At 42.5% G+C, this 20,145-nt stretch overlaps 1 protein-coding gene across 3 annotated transcripts in view; it reads left to right on the plus strand.

The window, feature by feature from the left end:
* The window catches only part of MYH15 (myosin heavy chain 15), a 45,676-nt gene extending 25,965 nt beyond the window's left edge, over positions 1-19,711 (plus strand). For 2 of the 3 annotated variants that reach the window (XM_050332389.1, XM_050332391.1), the window contains 15 exons: positions 558-648; positions 1,580-1,969; positions 2,926-3,052; positions 3,967-4,085; positions 4,453-4,649; positions 5,687-6,036; positions 6,614-6,738; positions 9,475-9,590; positions 11,547-11,739; positions 12,251-12,454; positions 13,435-13,560; positions 14,935-15,105; positions 15,616-15,720; positions 16,985-17,080; positions 17,583-17,729. In XM_050332389.1, the coding sequence (XP_050188346.1) occupies positions 558-648; positions 1,580-1,969; positions 2,926-3,052; positions 3,967-4,085; positions 4,453-4,649; positions 5,687-6,036; positions 6,614-6,738; positions 9,475-9,590; positions 11,547-11,739; positions 12,251-12,454; positions 13,435-13,560; positions 14,935-15,105; positions 15,616-15,720; positions 16,985-17,080; positions 17,583-17,729 (2,557 nt within the window). Of the gene's footprint in view, positions 1-557; positions 649-1,579; positions 1,970-2,925; positions 3,053-3,966; positions 4,086-4,452; positions 4,650-5,686; positions 6,037-6,613; positions 6,739-9,474; positions 9,591-11,546; positions 11,740-12,250; positions 12,455-13,434; positions 13,561-14,934; positions 15,106-15,615; positions 15,721-16,984; positions 17,081-17,582; positions 17,730-19,577 lie in introns of those variants that run through there. The other variant, XM_050332390.1, reaches the window with a different exon arrangement.
* The last annotated feature ends 434 nt before the right edge of the window (positions 19,712-20,145 follow it).

A 20,145-nucleotide genomic window follows, 5' to 3' on the forward strand; every position in this document is an offset into this window, starting at 1 on the left:
TCCTCTGAGGGCTAAGAGGAAATTCCACTATGAGAGTGTGTAGCCAAGAAGGGAGGGAAAATCACTCTTACTTTTGCACAGTATACCTGAAACATTAGAATTTGTTAAACTTTCCAACATTAAAAAAACCAAAAACCCAAAAAACCCACAAACAACCCAACAAATCCCTAAAAAAACTTACTAATGTTTTCCTTGCTTAGAGAAGAAAGCTGAAGGAACTCTCTAAAAAGTTATTCATCCTAACTATCTGTTGCAGTATTGTTGGAAGACCTGGAAGACCTGACTGTTAAAAATATTTTTCCATTGAGTCTGAAAATAGTGTTACTTTTGTATGACACAGAGAGCCAGAAATATAACTGCACAAATGCATGCAGAGGCTTGGCTTGGAAACCGCTGTTCGGAGGAAAATGTGTTTTCATGCAAATTGCAGTACATGAGGATTGTTTTCATTTTTAGATACGTTAGAAGTTTTATTGAACAACTGTTTAAAAATTGCAAAAGCCTAACTTGAAGCTACAAGGCAAATTGTCACAGTAGGAATTTCCTTTCTGTGGCAGGAAAGAATTTGAAATGAGCCAGCTGAATTCCAAGATAGAAGATGAACAAGCTATAGTGATGCAGCTGCAGAAGAAGATCAAGGAGCTTCAGGTCAGCTTGCTTTTTTTCTCATATATCATAGGATGAGTTTCTCTTTGTGCCTCCCTGAAAGGCCTTGCAGAAACTTTTCATGGCTAGCTGCAGCTCCTCCTTGAGACAGAAGGTAGTACATCTCTGTACCATTTCCCTTTTCTCTCAGGATGTGGTTCCTTCCCAGAAGCAGAAAAGTTTCAAGCAAAGCAGAAAGGCTCTGGTGTTTTGCTTTAACCAAATAACATTGTTCCAGACCATGGAGCTGAGGGTAGTTGCTGGAGAGGAGTTCAGCAGGGATAAGCTTGGATTTGAAATTAAGAGAAGGGCTTTATATGCTTAGAAAACTTTCAACAGAAATGAAAAGGCCAAGGAAAGTCAGCACCGTCCAAACAAAATGTCTGGACCTGAAAATATCAGCTCTGCTTTTTTTGTTAATAAAGAATATTTGTATAACCTGGATGTAAAGTGCAGATTGGTCAAAATAGCCTTTTAATAAAAAAGACTGCTCCCAATGAATATTCTCTATTCACGCAGTTCTTCACACTGCTGTATTTGAAATCCCGTCTAAACACTCCTAAAGAGAAGTTACTTCAGTCACAGAGCTCTTAAAATGACAATTTATTGCTGCTACTCTTACTAGCAAGTGAGTCCTCCTATGTACTTCAGCTGAATGTCAAATACAGGAGTATAAGGTCAGTGCACTGGACCTAAATGTCTTGAACTAGAACTTGTAGAGCAATGTACTGTGAGAAAGATGTGACTCATCCTCATTACTGTAGCTCAAGATCTGATTTACTGGCACAAATGGGCAAGTCCTTTTTAGCTGCTGAGCTGCCAGTGTTGTAAAACATGGGCTGGCAGAAGGTTTAACAATTTGTAAGGTTCTCCATGGTATTCTGAAGGTAATCCTCATGCAGGTGACCAAAAGGTGTTCATCTCTCTCTGGTAGGCTCGTATAGAAGAACTAGAAGAGGAGCTGGAAGCAGAAAGAGCTGCTCGAGCCAAGGTGGAAAAGCAGAGATCAGACTTGGCCCGAGAGCTGGAGGAATTAAGTGAGAGACTTGAGGAGGCTGGAGGAGCCACAGCTGCCCAGCTGGAGATGAACAAGAAACGTGAGGCGGAGTTCCTGAAGCTGCGGCGGGACCTCGAGGAGGCCACGCTGCACTACGAGGCCACGGCCGCCACCCTGAGGAAGAAGCACGCGGACAGTGTGGCCGAGATGGGGGAGCAGCTGGACAACCTGCAGAGGGTCAAGCAGAAACTGGAAAAGGAGAAAAGCGAGCTGAAGATGGAAGTGGATGATCTGTCATCCAACATGGAGCAGATGGTCAAGGGAAAAGTAAGGGTCCTGAGGCTTCCCAAAGCCGCACAAAGCCATGTGTAGCTAAGGCTTGGTTTCCCGGGACACCTGGTACAGCCAGAGTTGCTTAGAAGGTGATGTCTTGGAATTGGAGATGCTGAGATGCACAGTGTCTCACTTCCCCAGCTGGTGGTAAAAACCCTTCTTACCTGGAGATGGGACAGCAACTGGCCTGTCTAAAACACGTGGTGCATCTCCAATCCCAGGCATGCCGTTTATCCATGATCTCAGAGCACAAAAATGTGTCACTTAAATTAGGCTTCCCCAGGCTAGTGACAACTGGGGTGATGCCATCCAAGGCAGTAAATCTCTCACCCTAAGCAGAGTCCTTTCAGATCCTGCCCTTGGTTCACAGTTTTGACTCATGCTAGCAAGGAGTGCAAAGCAAAGGCTTGCACGACCACACTGTACATTTTCACAGACGAACTGTGGATTTTGTTTCCTGAATAGATAATCTTGTTAGCTTTCAGAACACTCTAAATAGATTTCCTCCAGTGCAAGTGAAGAAAAGAAATGTCAGTATTCTCAGAGTTAGAAAGCTGTCATCAAACCCAATTTATGATAAATGGCAATTAAAGCAGAATCAGTAGAGCAATTTTCATTGGAGGTGATTTTCCCATCTAGCAATTATGAGGAGGCTATGCCTGAATTTCATAGGCTTTTGAACCTTTATCAGAGTCTTTTTACACTGGTGGAATGCAATTCAGGGAAAACAAACGGGGAAGGTGGTCTGATGGGGAGTCCCCTGACCTGGGACCATAGACATGGGGATATTCTTCCCCGCTCCACTCTGGTATTTGTGTCTTTGCTATTTGCCATTTCTCTGAAAGACAAACACACACATATTAAAAAAAGATACATTTGGATGGCTACAGCTTTCAGATGTCTGCCAGGAGGCCAGAGCTTTCCTTGTCTTTTCTCCTGATTCTCAATAGGCCAATGCAGAGAAACTTTGTCGCACTTACGAAGACCATCTGAATGAGACAAAAACAAAACTGGATGAAATGACTCGCCTCATGAATGACCTCACTACTCAGAAGACAAAACTCCAGAGTGAGAATGGTATGTGTATGTTCAGCCCAGATAGACTGTCTCCCAGGAATTTATCAGGGGTGCCTCAGCACCGCATCGGTGTTGTGCGATGGCATCTGCTCTGAAGGTGGCTGCATTAGGATTGCTGAATGGAGCAGCAGTTTTTGTGTCTTTTGACATTCCTATCTTTAGTTTTTTTATAAACTTGGTGGTGAGACCTTGCCTTGGACTGGCTTTTGAAACAAACCTATATCCATATTTACCAGTGGATGTGCCAGCTAGGTGCCCAGTGTCAGGAACAAGGACATGTACACCCATCCTTCAATGCTAGAGGGATAAAGAAGGAGCTGGCATACTGTTGCTCTCTGTGTTGAATAGCATCTTCCTCAACCTGACCTGCAGTTTTCACCCTGCAGTGACACCCTTCTTGTGCTAAATTAAGTTTTCCTTACGTATCCCTTTGCTCTGTATGCTGGTTGTTGTGAGGTTCTCGGGGTGCCTTGTAGCCCTCTGAAAAGAAGTCTGTGGAAAAACAATGTAAAGTAGTGAAAAAGAGTATAAACAAAACAAGCTACAGCTGCATGTGAAAGTAAGCATCAGTCTAGTCTAATCCTGGAACTGAAGTAAAATTAATGAACCAAAGTATTGGCAGTACAAAAGAAAAAAATTAAATTTAAAAAAACACAAACCACAAAACTCATTAAAAACCCATAAACAAACAAACAATCAAACAAACAAACAAACACGAAGGAAAGTTATCCTGGGGAAGTGTCTGATGGTTACAACATTGGAAGAAGCTTCACAAAAGGTCAGTCACAATCACTGTAAGTTCTTTTCCTCAGCAGAATTGGACAGGAACTTTGATTTTTTGACTGGGACTTTGTAATTTCATCATACTGATTTGTTTGTTTGTTTGTTTGTTTGTTTGTTGAATTTTGTGGCAGGTGAGTTTATTAGACAACTTGAAGAGAAGGAGTCATTGATAAGCCAGCTGTCCCGGGGGAAAACATCATTTACACAACAGATTGAAGAACTTAAGAGACAGCTAGAAGAGGAAACCAAGGTAATGCTTTGCTTGTGTCCATTCACTGGAATGGAATGGGGAAAAATATTCATGTTTGGGAAAATCATCAGCATCTATAAATGTTAAATAAAACTTACCCAGTAAGATAGCCAAAGTCTCAGATCTTGCACCTTAAATGTTTGGGTGTTTCTCCAAAGCTGTCAAATTATGTTCAGTCTTGATAGCTTCCTCCACATGTCACTAGTTAGGGATGACTTAACACTTCTTACCTTACTTGACCTCTACTGTTGAAGCCAGAGGCAAAAAGGAAAAAAAGGCTTAAGCCTCCACTGGAATTTCTAGGGGCTGTTTGTTTGGGTTTTGTTGTAGGTAACCCTGCAATGCTGTGACCTTTCTATCCCTGCAGTCCAAAAATGCCCTGGCTCATGCCCTGCAAGCGGCCAGGCACGACTGTGATCTCTTGCGGGAGCAGTATGAGGAGGAGCAAGAAGCCAAGGCAGAGCTGCAGCGGGCTCTCTCTAAGGGAAATGCTGAAGTGGCACAGTGGAGAACAAAGTATGAGACTGATGCCATTCAGAGAACTGAGGAGCTGGAAGATGCCAAGTGAGTTACGTGGGCTTCACTGTGCCCTTGTCTGGCAGGACTGTGCTTCCTAGGGCTTGTCACGTGCTAAGAAATGGGGCAACCTGGTTGGAAAAGTCCCTCTGACTTATTGCTGTTATTTGTGACTGTCCTTCTGTTCTTCATATTGCTTGGGCAGGTCAATGTTTCTGCTGAGTCCTTGTCTGTGGAGTAGTGGTGGTGGATACTGGAGTTCATTTGAGTACTAACAAAATTAGATAGCCCTACTTGGTTATCTTTCACACTCACTTGCTTTGCCCCGGCCCAGCGCTGTTTTCTTGGTCTTGACTTCCCTTCCCAGCTGGGAGATGGTGGGCTGCCCTGGGAAGGTAGGGCAGAAAGTCATGTTGGCTCACACTGTTCAGCTGCTCCCAGTTACCAGGCTTGGGTGTTACTGGGCAAGGTCTCAACATCTCGAGGATCTGCCTCCACACACCTCTGATCTTTAGGATCTTCTCCCCCTTCCAGCATGTCTTCTCCATCTAGTATGTTCACAATCTTCTTTCTGGGCCATCCTTCCTTTCCAGGACCTCTTCTTGCCAGACCCCTGTTTTCCCATTCTAAATAGTCTATGAACAAAAGCACAGGGCAACACCAGCCTCCTAACTGGTGATTGTCTCATATCTCTTAATTGGAGGAAAATGACACTGTCATTTAGACCAGGTCTTATCAAATATTCACAACAAGCCCATTCTGGTTATAGCTAGTAAGTAGCAAGCTGGTGCCTGCAAGTTCAAAAGTTCAATTTCAAATATTCATACACAGGCACACATGCACAAAATTATCTGCCACATGTCAGCATTTATAATTTAAGCTGGGGGTTTTTTCCATCATAGTCCCTTCTCTACAGAGGCTTGATTTCCCCCTCTCTTCACCTTCCCCTTGCCTCACCTTCCACCCCTCTCCCCATTTTCCCTTTCAGACCTGATTTACTGAGACACTGCTTTGGTGCCAGTGTTTCTGGATAACACAGCAGTGGTGACACTTGTTCATTTCACTGTGTCTTCCCACCTGGTTAGGAAGAAGCTTGCTGCTCGACTGCAAGAAGCTGAGGAAGCAATTGAGGCAGCCAATGCCAAGTGCTCTTCCCTGGAAAAGACAAAGCACAGGCTGCAGAATGAGCTGGAAGACATGATGATTGACCTGGAGAAGGCCAACTCGGCAGCTGCCTCCCTGGACAAGAAGCAGCGTGGGTTTGACAAGATCATCAATGACTGGAAGCAGAAGTATGAAGAGTCACAGGCTGAGCTGGAGGCTTCCCAGAAGGAGGCCCGTGGCCTCAGCACTGAGCTCTTCAAGCTGAAGAATGCCTATGAGGAGACACTGGACCACCTGGAGACTTTGAAAAGGGAAAACAAGAACCTCCAAGGTAGGCTTCATTCAGGTGCTGCAGCCAGTGCAAGAGCCACATCAGAGGACAGCTGGGGGGATGCAGGTGCCCTGTGGCAGCCGTGGGGAAAGGTGTTTATCTCGTCCTGAGATGAGCTTTTTGATATCACTTAAGACACTGACTGATGCTGGCAGTGAAGGTTTTGAACATAAAAACTGGCATGGCCAGAGAAGAGCAAGCTTCCCTTTGCCACCCTGCCAATCAAGGTCACTGGCAGAGGCCAGTCTCAGGGGAGGAACAAGAAAGATGACAGAGGTGCAGTGGATGAAGCCTAGACAGCTCTAAAAGCAGAGCATGGTGTTGCTAGCCTGCAGATCACAGATAAAATCTAAATCATTATAACCACTTCAAAAAGTGTTCACAAGAAAGGCTGTGCCTTCAAGTTGTTCAGGTAAAAAAAGTTGCTGTAAGTAAAAGTAAAAGTAAGGCAGGGCTTGTGTACAGACAAGCCCTTGAGGTAGCAAGTTGAGGCATGGTTCCTATATTCACGCTCCATGAATTGCAGCATGGTCCAGACACCCTGTTTGCTAAATCCATCCATCCTCTTTTGTTACAGAGGAGATTTCTGATCTGACCAATCAGATTAGTGAAGGAAACAAGAGCCTCCACGAAATAGAAAAAATCAAGAAGCAGGTTGAACAAGAGAAGTCAGAAGTTCAGCTGGCTCTGGAAGAAGCAGAGGTAAGGAAAGAAAGATCAAGGGAAGAGGGAAAGGTGTCTTTATCAGGATTTCCCATCTTTTTCATCCTCTCAGCAACACAACCAGTGTGTTGATTTTTAGCACGCGTGGCCTCTCTGCACCCAGCTCCGCCAACCTTGCTAGCCAGTGTCTTCAAGAGTGATTAGTGACTTTTGGAGATGTGAGCTCTATGATTATCCATGGAGGCCCTTTCAAAGGAGGTGCCTCATAACTTCATTTTTATGTTAGAATCATAGAATCATCAAGGCTGGAACAGACCAACCCAACCATGCATCCAACACTACCACTGTAACCTCTAAACCGCTAAACTATGTCACCCAGTGCCAGAACCAGACATCTCCTGAATAACTCTAGGGATGGGGACTCCACCACCTCCCTGGGCAACCTATTCCAATGCCTGACCACTCCAACAACTATTTTTTTTTTTTTTAATATCTAAACTATCTTAGCTTTAGGCCATGTCCTCTCACTGCAGGCACAGTAGAAGAGACTGGCCACCACCTCACTGCAACCTCATTTCAGTAGTTGTAGAGAGAGATGAGGTGCCCCCTGAGCCTCCTCTTCTTGAGATTAAACAAACCCAGCTCCCTCTGCTGTTCCTTACAAGACATGTTTTCTAGACCCTTCACTAGCCTTGTTGCCCTTCTCTCGTTGTTTGGTTTCATGTTTTGGGGTTTTTTCACTTTCAGGAAGCTCAGAAATCTCCCCACTTCCTCAAAATTCAGTCCTGTCTGACTTTACCGTAGAATATTACAGTCTCTTGAAAAACAGAAACTGATGAAAATTATGGTAATATACTCTTTTATCAGGTATTTCAACTGTCTAGTTTCCAACAGCAAATCCACCGTTTCCTATTTATAAGAAAGCAAACCTCCTGATGACTTTCAATTTTATAAGGTCTCAGATATATTGTTGGATACTGCAGCCTCCTTAAAAAGATGCAGTAGTCTCAGAAAGCAAATGAAAACAGGAGTTTGATAAAGACATTGGCCTCACTGCATTAATTTCTACAGTGACAAGTATGCACATACCCAAGAGGGTTGCCTTATCCCAGTTTCCAGAAACAACAATATGGTATGAGCCAAGTGGAAATACTTGTTATTCACTTAAAGGGCTCAGCTGACAGTTTTCTCAAAAGTGAGGTGCATTGCAAAGCTAAGAAGGGGTGTAGGTGGTGCTGGCTAGAAACAACACAACATACAGCAAGGGATTTTTGGTGAAGACAGCTTTTTTTTTTTTTTTTTTTTTTTGATTGCAGCTAAATAATATCTGCTAAAACAAACATCAGCCAGTGACAGGGATCCATTAATAACTTAAATGCTGTGCAACTTCTTTTGTTTGTTACAGGATGCTTTATACATTGCAGGGATTTCACAGCCAAACAAACAGGTGTCACTATCAGAGCAGAGGGAAGAGCATGTCTTTCTTCCACAGCTCTGAAATGTGGAGAATGATTATGCACTTTGTCAAAAAACGTCCCTTGCTAGAAAGAATACATCAGTTCTTGAGGAATCTGAGGGGCACACTTTACTTTTCTGGACTGTGTGGAATGGCTTCCTAAATCCCTGTGATGTTAGGAACTAACAAAAGTAAAGTGGTGATGTATCTTATTTTAATTGTGGAAGAAATGGTCTAATGCAGTTTTTCTCCCTTCCTTGTGAATTTGGGTCTCTGGCAGTCACTGCTGGTGACACAGAACTTCTGTGTGCAGTGCCCATTAATATGTTGTGGCTCCTTGGCATGAAGTGTGCATTTGATTGACTTGTAGCTGTTGCATGTCGGCCAGAGATTAGCAGGGATTTTGTGCAGCTCAGTTTTCAGAACCTCCATTCTGCTTCCATCATCTCTCAAGGGAAGCACAGCTAAGCTTGTGCAGTTCCACCCTCAGAGAGCACTCCCAAAAAATACAATGTTCTGTTCTGTGCTTTCATTCCCTGTTTGATCAATAAGGAGACAGAATGACACTGAGACTGATTTATGCAAGACCTGAAAGTCAGAGGCCTTGCTATTTCTACATGGGCTGTTGTCTGCTTAGTCCTTCACTTCCATATATGAGAGAAATGTAGCAATAAAGACATGGGAACAAAATTCCCCTATTTAACAGACAATTCATTTTAATTGGAAAGAATGACAGTATTTTTGCATTTTGTCATACAGAGATGATACCTGTTATTTCTTTCTTTGAAGTCATATTGCCTAATAAGCTTATATAATTAGGAGGCTTCCAACACTTTGTGATTTGGAGAGATTTTTGTGAGCTGGAGGATGGATGTGTGGACCCCTTCACCTTCCTAAAAATAATCTTGTTTTAGCTTATTCCTATCCCTTGCAAGCCTGTGAATTTCTGGAGGGTGTCTTTACGGAGGTGTGGAGCAGGGAGCAGCTGTTGATGTCAAAGCCATGCAGGCAGGGCCAAGGTGTTGCTGTCTGGGGGTTTTCTAGTGAGCTGTGGACTGTTTGACAATTTGTCCTCTGAGGAACTTGCTGCTCGATTTTCCAACTGTCAGGTTGCATTAGAAGGCGTTTAAGTGCCTTGTTTTGCAATGTAAGCTACTCATGTCCTTGCCTAGAGAGAGAGAGGGAAGGAGGAAGTAGTGCTATTGGAAACAGGAAGAGATGTGTGAAGGGATCATCTTTGTGCAGCCGTTGTGATTTGGGAAAAAAAAAAAAAAAAGAGCAATTCCTGGCTTGCAAGCTCTTGGTGCTTTGTATTTCAGGGAGCTTTGGAGCATGAAGAAAGCAAAACCCTTCGTTTTCAGCTTGAACTTTCTCAGCTTAAAGCAGAGTTTGAAAGGAAACTGACAGAAAAGGAGGAAGAAATGGAAAACATAAGGTATTGTCCAGAAAGCAGCATGGTTTTTTAACAGGAAAGTCTTCAAAGACCAGAACAATGCTCAAGACCCAACCCAGTCAAATGTACCACAGGTAGTTATTGCCACCACAAGCAGATTCTGTCTGTACCAGAAACCAGGACAGCTCTGACTATTTGCCAAAGGGTAATCCTCTCACAATACCACTTCTTAGTTCAAATATTCCTGTCGGATCAGTCTCTGTCAGTGTACAATTAAACCCATCAAGTGCATCACATTATCACATGGCAGCTGTAACAAAACTGACCAAATTCCCAGCAGACCAAGGGCCACTAAGTTTGTATGTTTACAATATGGAAACAGGTAGGTATAGAGAGTCTGCCATCTCCTAATCCTGTAGGATGGCTGACTCCCAAGGGGAATCCCAAGCAAAATTAGCAGTACTTACCTCAGTGGTGCTCAAACCTATGTTATCTAAAGGCATTTAGTTAATTTATGCAATTACAGCTACACTGATCGTGGGAGGATGTGGGGAGGTTGCTGTTATGTGTACACCATTTGGGTAAGCAGTGAGAATTGCAGAGGTGCAGAAAGTGTGAATGTAACAGGAGGAGAGCTTATAGCTGAGAGGGATCAACAGGAAAAATGGAAAGCAATTAGATAAGAGGACGATGACATTTTTTGTCTCTTCCCTCCCACCCAGCACAAATTCAAATCTGAAGAGTTACACCCATAAAAGGAGGCCACATTAGGCCAGATGTTCAGCAATATGTGTGTGTAGTCATTCAGAAAACTTTGGTCTTGAATTGGTCAGTGTTGCAATGTTATTTACCCAAGAATCATGTCATTATTGATTGGTACACTAAAGTGTAGGGAAGGGAAAGTCCAAGGCCCAGCCAGGCCAGTGTTGTTTCACGCTCAGGAAGTTTTTTGCCCTTTAATATTTTGATATCCTGCAGATGTCTGGACTGCAGAGACCTTGGGATAAGCTAACCAGAGCTTTCTGCTTCAGCCTCATTATGAGTGTTCAGCAGACATGCTGGTTTGTTTCCTGGGAGTCTAGGGTACAGTTCAGTATCTTGCTGAAGTAATAAGGCCCTCAAGGTTTTCCTTGTTTACTCAATGCTTTCCTAGAATTCCTACACTTTCAGCAAAATTTGGCCAGCAGTGAGATAAATGTTTCTCTGTGAGTTCTATTCTGTGCTTTGAGTTACCTTCTGGTTGTTAGAGAGCAAAACTTTCATGGCAGGACTTCTCTGTTATAGAGTCAAGAAAATTAAGCTCCTGTTTGTATCTGTTTTGTCTTTAAATTGACACTAAGCTGCCTTTCACAGGGGGACAAGGCTGTTTAATTGGGTGGGTTTAATCTCTTCTAAATTTAGATGTCCGTAACGGGATTTCTATTCCTGAATTATTCCCCTTACCATTAGCATAAGAACGGTTTTTTTCAACATCTATTTTAAGACCCAATAACTTATAGCTTATACATGCCATTTACTATAAAGAGCACCTAGAGTAATTAGCTTAGAACATAACAGCCCACCTTCAGTTTGATTAATACCCTCCATAATGTCTTCATAAAAAGGCTGAGATGTAAAACATACAAGTGAATTATTCAGTAAATATCTTAGGAAGTGACTGCTAGGCTTGAAGTGCTCCTTGTTAGGTTCAAATCCATACTTGCTTGTGTTTACCAGAAGTCTGAGAGCACTCCTAGATCCAGTATTGCCAAAGGAAATGCAGAAGGAGGATGCTACCGGTGCTTACAGATCAGGAGTTAGCGGAGGGTGTGAAGCACACCAGATAGTTAGACAGCAGTGAGGAACTAGAATCCATGGGTTGTTATGTATGTGTGACATTCAGAAATATACTGTTTCTGGAAATGAGGCACTTTCAGAGAGCGCAATACTGTTGCATGCAGTTCTACATTGCTGTGCAGAGAGGAAAATTATTCCATTCATCCTTCATGTCCTTTTCAGGAGAAACCAGCAGCGTGCCATAGATTCACTGCAGTCCACCCTGGACTCAGAAGCCCGCAGCAGAAATGAGGCCATCCGGCTCAAGAAGAAGATGGAGGGGGACCTCAACGAGATGGAAATCCAGCTCAGCCATGCTAACAGGCACGCTGCAGAGGCAACCAAGGCAACACGTGGCTTGCAGACACAAATAAAGGTACTCAGGGAACTGCCTGCCCCAAGCACCCATCAGTAATCACGGGCTGGGTTTCATCAACACAGACCAAAACAGCAGTGGTGATGTTCATAAACTACTTCCAACAATGTAAAGGGAAATAGTGATCACATCTGGCATCAGAGAATACTGAAATATGGATTTCTTCTCAGACTTGCATACAAGCTGGATGAGATCCAGTCATAAACTCCTTGCTGGCTGCAGCCTCCTGCAGAGGCAAAAAGCTACAGCATGAGAAACTGAAAACCTGTGATTTTCTTGTGAGCTTGCAAGTCTTTTAAAAGTGGAGAGCAAGTGAGTTGGCTGAAGTTCAGGGAGTATGTGTATATTCAGCTCTCTTGTTTGCATAAATATTTGTAATAGCTTAAAAAAAAAAAAAAAAAAAAAGATCACTCTGCTAAGGCATCTCTTCTGTTATTGCCTTTCCTCTGTAAGCACAGTGGCTTGAAATGGAGTTGCACTGGTAAAAAACCAAACACCTGCTTTGTTTTAGGAGCTTCAGGTGCAGCTGGATGACTCGGGACATGTGAATGAAGATCTGAAGGAGCAGCTGGCAGTCTCTGACAGGAGGAATAATCTTCTCCAGTCAGAGCTGGATGAGCTGAGGGCTCTGCTGGACCAGACTGAACGGGCAAGGAAGCTGGCAGAGCACGAGCTGCTGGAAGCCACTGAGCGTGTGAACCTGCTTCACAGTCAGGTTGGCTTTTTCTGTGCCTTCTCCCTCACTGCCTTCTCTGTTAACCACTGACACTGTTTGTCCATGGCCATCACAAATCTAGAGAGAAAATGAGGGACAGTTCAGTCATGCTGTAGATATGCCACCTCACTCCCTTCAAGTTAGCAGGAATTGGTGATTCATCCAACTGTTTTAAACAGCTTCCAGGAAAAGTGATGATGGAAAATAACAAGGGTAAATTTTATTTCTTTCATTCTTCCATGCTGTAAGGCCAGTTTCCTGCTTTAGATAAGCCATGTCTGGGATGGTGAGGCATTTCTTTGGAGAAGCAAAGCAGGTGCTGTGTTTGTGCAGGGCACTGATGTTGTAACCCTGTGATGTAACCACGGGGGCTGGACTCCAACAACAGGGGGATTGAGCAGGGCAGGAAACCACCTGCAGCAAAGTGCACTCTGTGCCTTGCAGGTCTCCATTAAGATTGGCCTTTGGGCTTTGTCGAGGTGGACACTTCAGTTTTTAAGGTGCCATGGAGGGGCATGTCCTGACTCGATGGCATTTTTGCTTCTCTTCACAAAAAATAGTCACAAAGAAATCAAAATGTGCTACAGGCTGGTGATGTTTTGCAGTGTTTCCTCCAGCCCATTGGTGGCATTGAGCTTCTGTTTTAATCACCTTATTGGCTGATTAACTATCATTAATTTACCAAAATGAACTGCCTTATTCATTCTTCTAAGCTTATTGCTTATTATTTTATCTGCATCAAAATCTGAATATTTACAGCTTTGAGAGTATTTTTAACATTTGCTCTGTCTGAAGCTACATTTGCTAGTCAAGCCAGCCCTTATCATGTACCTGGCTCTCCCTTCCCAAATATTGCTCCGTGTAATCCAGAAGATGCAAAAATCAGTAAGCCCTGGTGTGCTATGGTATTTAGAGGAGTTGTCTCTAATCATCAGTTTCCCTCCTTTTCCACTGTTCCTCTGGGGAAAACTTAATAAAAGAACACAAGCCTGATCAATCAAAAGAAGAAGCTGGAGGGTGATATTTCCCAAATGCAGAATGAAGTGGAAGAATCAGTCCAGGAGTGCCGGAATGCAGAAGAAAAAGCCAAGAAAGCAATCACAGATGTAAGTAGGCTGGTTCCTTGCTCACTTCTTCTCATACCGCAATGTCCAAGGACAGCCAAGAAAGTATTTCCAGGTGACCATTTCTGTGCTTGTCACAGAGCTCATGTATGCAAAGTGTTCCACAGTTATTTGGAGGTAACTGATGAAACTACAAAATAAAGCAGGCTAGAGGTAAAAGAGAGGACAGGTTCTTTTTTCTTATGTTTAGGGTTTGGGTTTTCTTGGGGTTTTGTTTTCCCAAGAATGCAGTTTCCACTGGTCCTCAAAGTCTCAGGTCACATCACCTTTTTATTGAGCAAGTTATTCACCTGGATACAGTTAAACCAATACAGATTGAACTAGCGCTAACTGATCTCCTGGTGTACATAGAATATGATGTGAGAAACAAAATTACTGAACTGGAAAAACATGAGGCCTAAGATCCCAGGAGGAGAGATGGAGTTTACTCTTCTAGGGCGGACAGGTGTTTGGGCAGGTGTGGTTTCATTTCCCACAGACCTGGAGAAATCCACGTCTTCATAGTTCAGATGATGTTTCACATCATACCAGCAAATAAAAATGAAAGTTAAAACTGGACCTTTCTGTGAGCTATGTGTCTGGAGTGCCTGGATGAAGCTATTCTGGTACCGTGGTCTTTACTGTTCTCGGCTGACAGCTCTATTACTGCCTGCCACACAGAAGATGCTGATTCTCCTTGATGCGGCTCCAGCCTGGATTACACTGACTGCTGTCTTTTGGTGACAGCTCAGTGATGGGTACAAAATCTGTAAATGGCTCTTGGTGGCAGGTACAAACATCAAAGCAGGAATGAGCTAATTTGGCACCCTTTTTACCTGTCTTACAGAAAGACCAGGGACTATGTAAGATGTTGATACCGAGTTTCTATCCCAGCACAGACTGCAGAAGTTGCTCTGCTCTTAGAACTGCCCAGGCAGCTCTCACCTGTGGCTGTGCAGGGAAAGTTGTCTGCCAGTTGTCTTAGGCTACTACCTTTCAAGAGCTCCAAACACCTAGAATCGATTTTGAATAGTTTCTGTAAAAAATGCCTCTAGTGAGTGCCACAAGCTTACTTATGGGCATTATAAATGAGAATATGATATAGCACCGATAATAAAACTAAAAAAAAAAAAAAAAAAAAAAGGGAGGGATGGAATCTTAAATCAAAGCATTAGAGGGAATAAAGGCCTCCAAGGTTTTTCTGTTCTTTTGTTTTCTCTGTCCATGAAAGATATACACAAAGAAGGTATTATCTGGAGCTTTGGGTACAGTGATTGATCCAAATAGGAGACAATTCAAGGCTGATCTTCCACCCTTTATTCTGAAACATAATCCAACAGCATAAGAGAGCTGCTGTAAAATGTGGTTGTTTTTCAGGCAGCAATGATGGCTGAGGAGCTTAAAAAGGAGCAGGATACTAGTGCTCACTTAGAGAGAATGAAGAAGAACATGGAGCAAACCATTAAAGACCTCCAGAAGAGACTGGATGAAGCAGAACAAATAGCTCTGAAAGGTGGCAAGAAGCAGATCCAGAAACTGGAATCCAGGGTAAGTTTGTGGTGCAATTTCAGACCATTGCCTTCTGCTTCCAGAACTGGCACTAGGTAGGTAGCCTAGGGCTGGCCTGGTACGTTTATAGAGGCCAAGAAGGGATAGTATGAACATTTTTCCTCTGTTTCACAAAATGCAGGTCAGCAGTTCTTGGAGGCATGCTTCCCCTTCATCATCCAGCTACAGAGAGCTGTTGACCAGCAGATAACCAAAGCCCTTGATTAAAAAAAATAATTAAAAGCCCCAGCATCTAAAATCAGCAAAAGCCTCTCCAATGCTTGCTTTGTTAAACTTTTCTGGCCTTTGCATATGTCTGCACCTCTGACTGCTGGTGCAGCTTAAATACTTTTAGAAAAAAGCTGAATGGAAAGGTGACATTTTGATCCCTTCTTGAAATTTGACTCTATGGATACGCCTAGAAAATAAGCATTTCTTGAAATGTGAACCAAATTATCTGCTGCTTTAAATTGATGCAGCATAATGGCAATGGTTTTTCTTTTTTTGCAGGTTCGTGAGCTGGAGAATGAACTCGAGACTGAACTCCGCCGCAATTCAGATGCCCAAAAAGGAGCCCGCAAGTTTGAGAGACGCATAAAAGAGCTGACTTACCAGGTATGTTGGGGACTGTGGTAACCACTAGGTCACTGGAAAGAAACATGTCTTAAATTGCCTCAATGTTCCAGTGAGGGATGGCATTACCCAGAGCTTTCTGGTTACGACCAAAGCTTAGGCATAGGAGAAACATCTCCCTCGGGCTACCATCATAGAAGCATAGAACAGTTGGGGTTTGGAAGGACCTTAAAGATCATCTTATTCCAACCCCCCCTGCCATGAGCAGGGACACTTTCCACTACATCAGGCTGCTCAGAGCTCCATCCAGCCTGGCCTTAAATACTACTTCCAGGAATGGGGCATCCACAGCTTCTCTTGGCATCCTGTTCTAGTAATCATCACCCTCTTGCCTGACTTGTAACTAGTGTTAGAAAGGCTCTGTCTCTGGGAATTTGGAAAGTTTTAGTACAGTATTAATACGGAGCAGGCTTTGATGACTATTCACAATGCAAGGGAAAAAAGAGCTCAGCTGTCTCCCAGCTGTTACCAAAAGGAGCCAGAAGGACTCTTCTGACTAATGCACCACTCACTGTAGGGTTGCTCAGTCCCATGGCCCCATCACCTATTGCTGAGCAGCAAGGTCTAGTCCTGAGCCCCCTGCAGGTTTGCTAACAGCTGCTCTTTTGAAAAAGGCCTGCAGCACAGAGCACTGATCCTTTTGCTTCCAACAGCATTCTTAAGAAGATAAACCCATCCATCTGCTTTAGATTATTTAGCCTCCTACCTGTTGTTTTACTTTGACTTTTGTATGCAGAAGGGGAAGTTTGTTTTCTTAGAATACTGTGAGCCAGCAGAATTATCTGGTTATGGAGTGTGACAGCTGAAACCTGGCTCCTTTTGCCAGAAATGCCTCCAAACCAGACTTCAAATTATGCAAATTACAGTTTTAGACTCTCCCATAAGTCTGTTTCATTGTATCATGACACACTTTATAATGACAAGAGTGTTCCTCATCCCTGAGCAAGGAACTCTGAGTGTATGTATGTGTACAACTCTGAAAGTGCAAGTGCACACATATATATGTTTCTATATATGTATCTATATTTACATCTGTATAAATGGAGAGGGTACTCTCTTTCAGTCCTCCACGCTTACACACATTTTCAATGAACCTACAGAAGATTTTCTCATCTGTGTACAGGAGGATCACAACATGGCTAGTTTGTGTTTTGAGCTATAAGTTTCACATCTATACTTCATGCATTGTGGGAGATGCTCTAGGCCTTTTTACTTCAGCAGCCCAACTAACAGTGTTTTGATACAGTCAGAGGAAGATAAGAAGAATCTTGCCAGGATGCAGGATCTGATTGACAAGCTACAATTAAAAGTGAAGAGTTACAAGCACCAAGCAGAGGAAGCTGTAAGTAACTGTTTGGGCCTTTTTACCTTTGAGAGATTTATTGTTCTAAACCCACAGCCTTTTATCCATAGAAGCTTCTAGTACAAATACACACTTTTTGTGCATTGATATTTTTATGTCATATAAACCCTGTATATAAAACTATTTATATTTCACATAAAATAAAACATTTGGCATATTTGTTGATTATAGTTAAGATATTCAATTTTACCTTATGATTGCAGTATAATTTGCAAGGGAAGGGGGGAAGGGAAAGAACAGGAAAGGCTTTTTTCCTTCTAGCCCCCTAGAAAGCACATTGAGAGCCTCACAGTTCACCTAAAATGGAGAATGCCACTGGAAACATTAGCTCTGTAAAACAGCAATCTCAGTTCTCCAGGAGGCAAATGGTCCCCATACGGCTGTTAGCTCATCATGCTGAGCACTTTCCATCCCACTTCAAATGAAAAGCTTTGTTTCATGTGGACAGGAGGAAATCAGCTACACTGTTTTTTCTCACCAGGAAGCTCAAGCCAATCTGTACCTCTCGAAGTACAGAAAACAGCAACATGATCTGGATGATGCTGAAGAAAGGGCTGAAATAGCTGAATCTCAAGTTAATAAGCTGAGGAGCAAGTCAAGGGATATTGGCATGAAAAAGGTACAGTAATACTGTGTGGGGTAAATGAGGCTGTTTAACACACAGTAATGGATGCTGTGTATCTGTTACATCCGAAAAAATATCATAGACTGGAATAAATTCTTGTTTACTGCATTTTTTTAGTTTTGGTCTACCCTTTAATATTAAGATAACCCTTTAAGACAGCAATCTGACACTTAAGACAAAATATATTCTCTGTCCTCTTGATGTTGTCATTTAACTAACCTCTGTGCTCAGCAGCAGAAGTGGTGATTTTGGTGGATTTATTATGGTTGGTTTTTTGATTTTTTTTTTCTGCAAGGAATATTAAAAGACTCCACGTTTTCCTCCCTCTGTTGATGTAGCTTTCCATGTATGTGATACAGCCTGAGGGTTACTGCATTAGCAGATTGCTAGATATTTTAACATTGCTCTTTTAATGAACTTGTATTGATTTGAAGAGCTGGACAAAAATAAAATACTAGTGATTAGTCACCTACATGCTGGGAAGTCATTAGTTATTAGAAATATAGTTGTGGTGTTTTGCAGTTGATATGAATGGTGGTAGAATAATTTTGATGAAACTAAAAGAGACCTAAGCACTTGGTCTGGAACTGAATGCAAACCTTTGCTTATCTATGCTTTGCCTTCTGGCAAATAAGAGTAGAGTTCTTATTTCTAGGAATGGAAGAAAGAGGAGCTGGCTCATTGCTTTATCTCTTTCATTTGCAAGTGAAATACAAACTTCCATGCTTAACATCACTTAAGTTTTACGGGCATAACAACTCCTGAGTTAAGAAAGAGGTGAAAAAAACCCTTTCTCTATAATTTTGGTGGTTTTATCACATGTGATTGCAGCACTCCCCTTTTCTCTTCTGTAGCCACCATTCTACGGCAGGGAACACTCTAACTTTTGATTTCATATTGGACTAATAAAGTCACCTTTGACTAATATAAATGACTGTTGTTACATCATCTAGAGCACAGCTACATTAAAACTATATGGATAGCTGGTCTCTCACACGTTTACATACAATGGAAGCAGTACTGTAACTGAAGCTCAGAAAAAGATTTGCAGCTTTTAAGAGTAAAAAATTTCCACAGATTTTTCTCTAAATTATTCCAGCCCTACAAAAAAAAAAAAAGAAAACTCACGGATTCACAAAGCTGTGGCACCATACCTATTTAGGTAAACCATGAGAGTAAATTATTTTTGTAAATACTGTTAAGATTGCTGTTTATTCCCTGTGTCTTAGTAGTACTCTCTTTCTGCCTCAAATATGCAAAAGTCATAGAACAGTGGATATCTGGTTTTATTAATCAGATGCTATTTGCCAACACCAATTCCAGCTCTGGTTTAGAGCAGAGTGTTGCGCTGCTAAAAGCTGAGCTCAACAGTGCACACAGAGGTGTCAGCTCCACAAAAAGAGTTTTGTGGCAGTAACAGCAATAGCTGCCAAGAGACGTGTTCAGGCAGTGAGTGCTGTCCCAAAAGTCATGAAATATCTTTGGGGAGAGAAAGGCACTGTAGAGACTACTCTGATCATGTAGCATGAGAAATACCTTGGCTACTGCTACTAATACCCATTTTCCTGGAAACACCACCTGTTGAAACAGGGTTGTATAGAAGTCCTCTGCTCTCAAAGGGATATATATACAATCTAGAATGAGGACAAGACAGCTGTATTGTTAGCGCAGTGAAATGGCAAAGATGGGCTAGATTGCTGCTAGACTATTTCAGATACAAACCAGAAATACCAGGGAGCAGAACCATTAGTAAATAGAAGCTTTTGTCATTTGCTTGTGACTTTACCCCAAAACCCCTCAACACTGCCATTTTCTTTTTAACAGTCCTATACTATCTCAATTGCATTTCAGGTTCATGAAGAGGAGTAAGCTCAATCGAAGCTGACAGATATGAGAAGATACTTGATATAATCAGGCACAACTGAAAGCAGATGTAGGAAAAAAAATAAGCACTTACAGAAATAAACATGAAGTGAAAATCCAAACAGACTTTATAGTGTATTTATTTCATTCATTTATTTGCGTTTCTATTTTGCCAAGCCTCAGGGATCAATAAAAGATTACATCTTGCCAACAGCCCACTTCATTATGTTGGAACAAATCCTAATTGGCAGATCTCTGACAAAATCAAAACCAAGGGCAAATCCAGTCACGCTTCACAGCCTCATGTATGTCATATGCAGATTGTTAAAGTAGCTGTTGTTTCCGGGGTGCCATGTCCCCATGGGACTTGATTTTTAAGGCCTAAGAAAGTGTTCTGGGTAGTGGAGTGAGGCACAGGGTGCATCTCCAGCCATCCAGTGATTGCCTCCACCACTGTCAGCACATAGCACTTGCCTTGGTGGGTTTGCAGGAGTGTGATGGAATCAATCTGCCAGGACTCCCCATATTTATATTTTGGCCATTGACCACCATGCCA

Source organism: Myiozetetes cayanensis, unplaced genomic scaffold (assembly GCF_022539395.1).
Source record: "Myiozetetes cayanensis isolate MyiCay16 unplaced genomic scaffold, myiCay2020 scf5-8, whole genome shotgun sequence".
Classification (NCBI taxonomy): domain Eukaryota; kingdom Metazoa; phylum Chordata; class Aves; order Passeriformes; family Tyrannidae; genus Myiozetetes; species Myiozetetes cayanensis.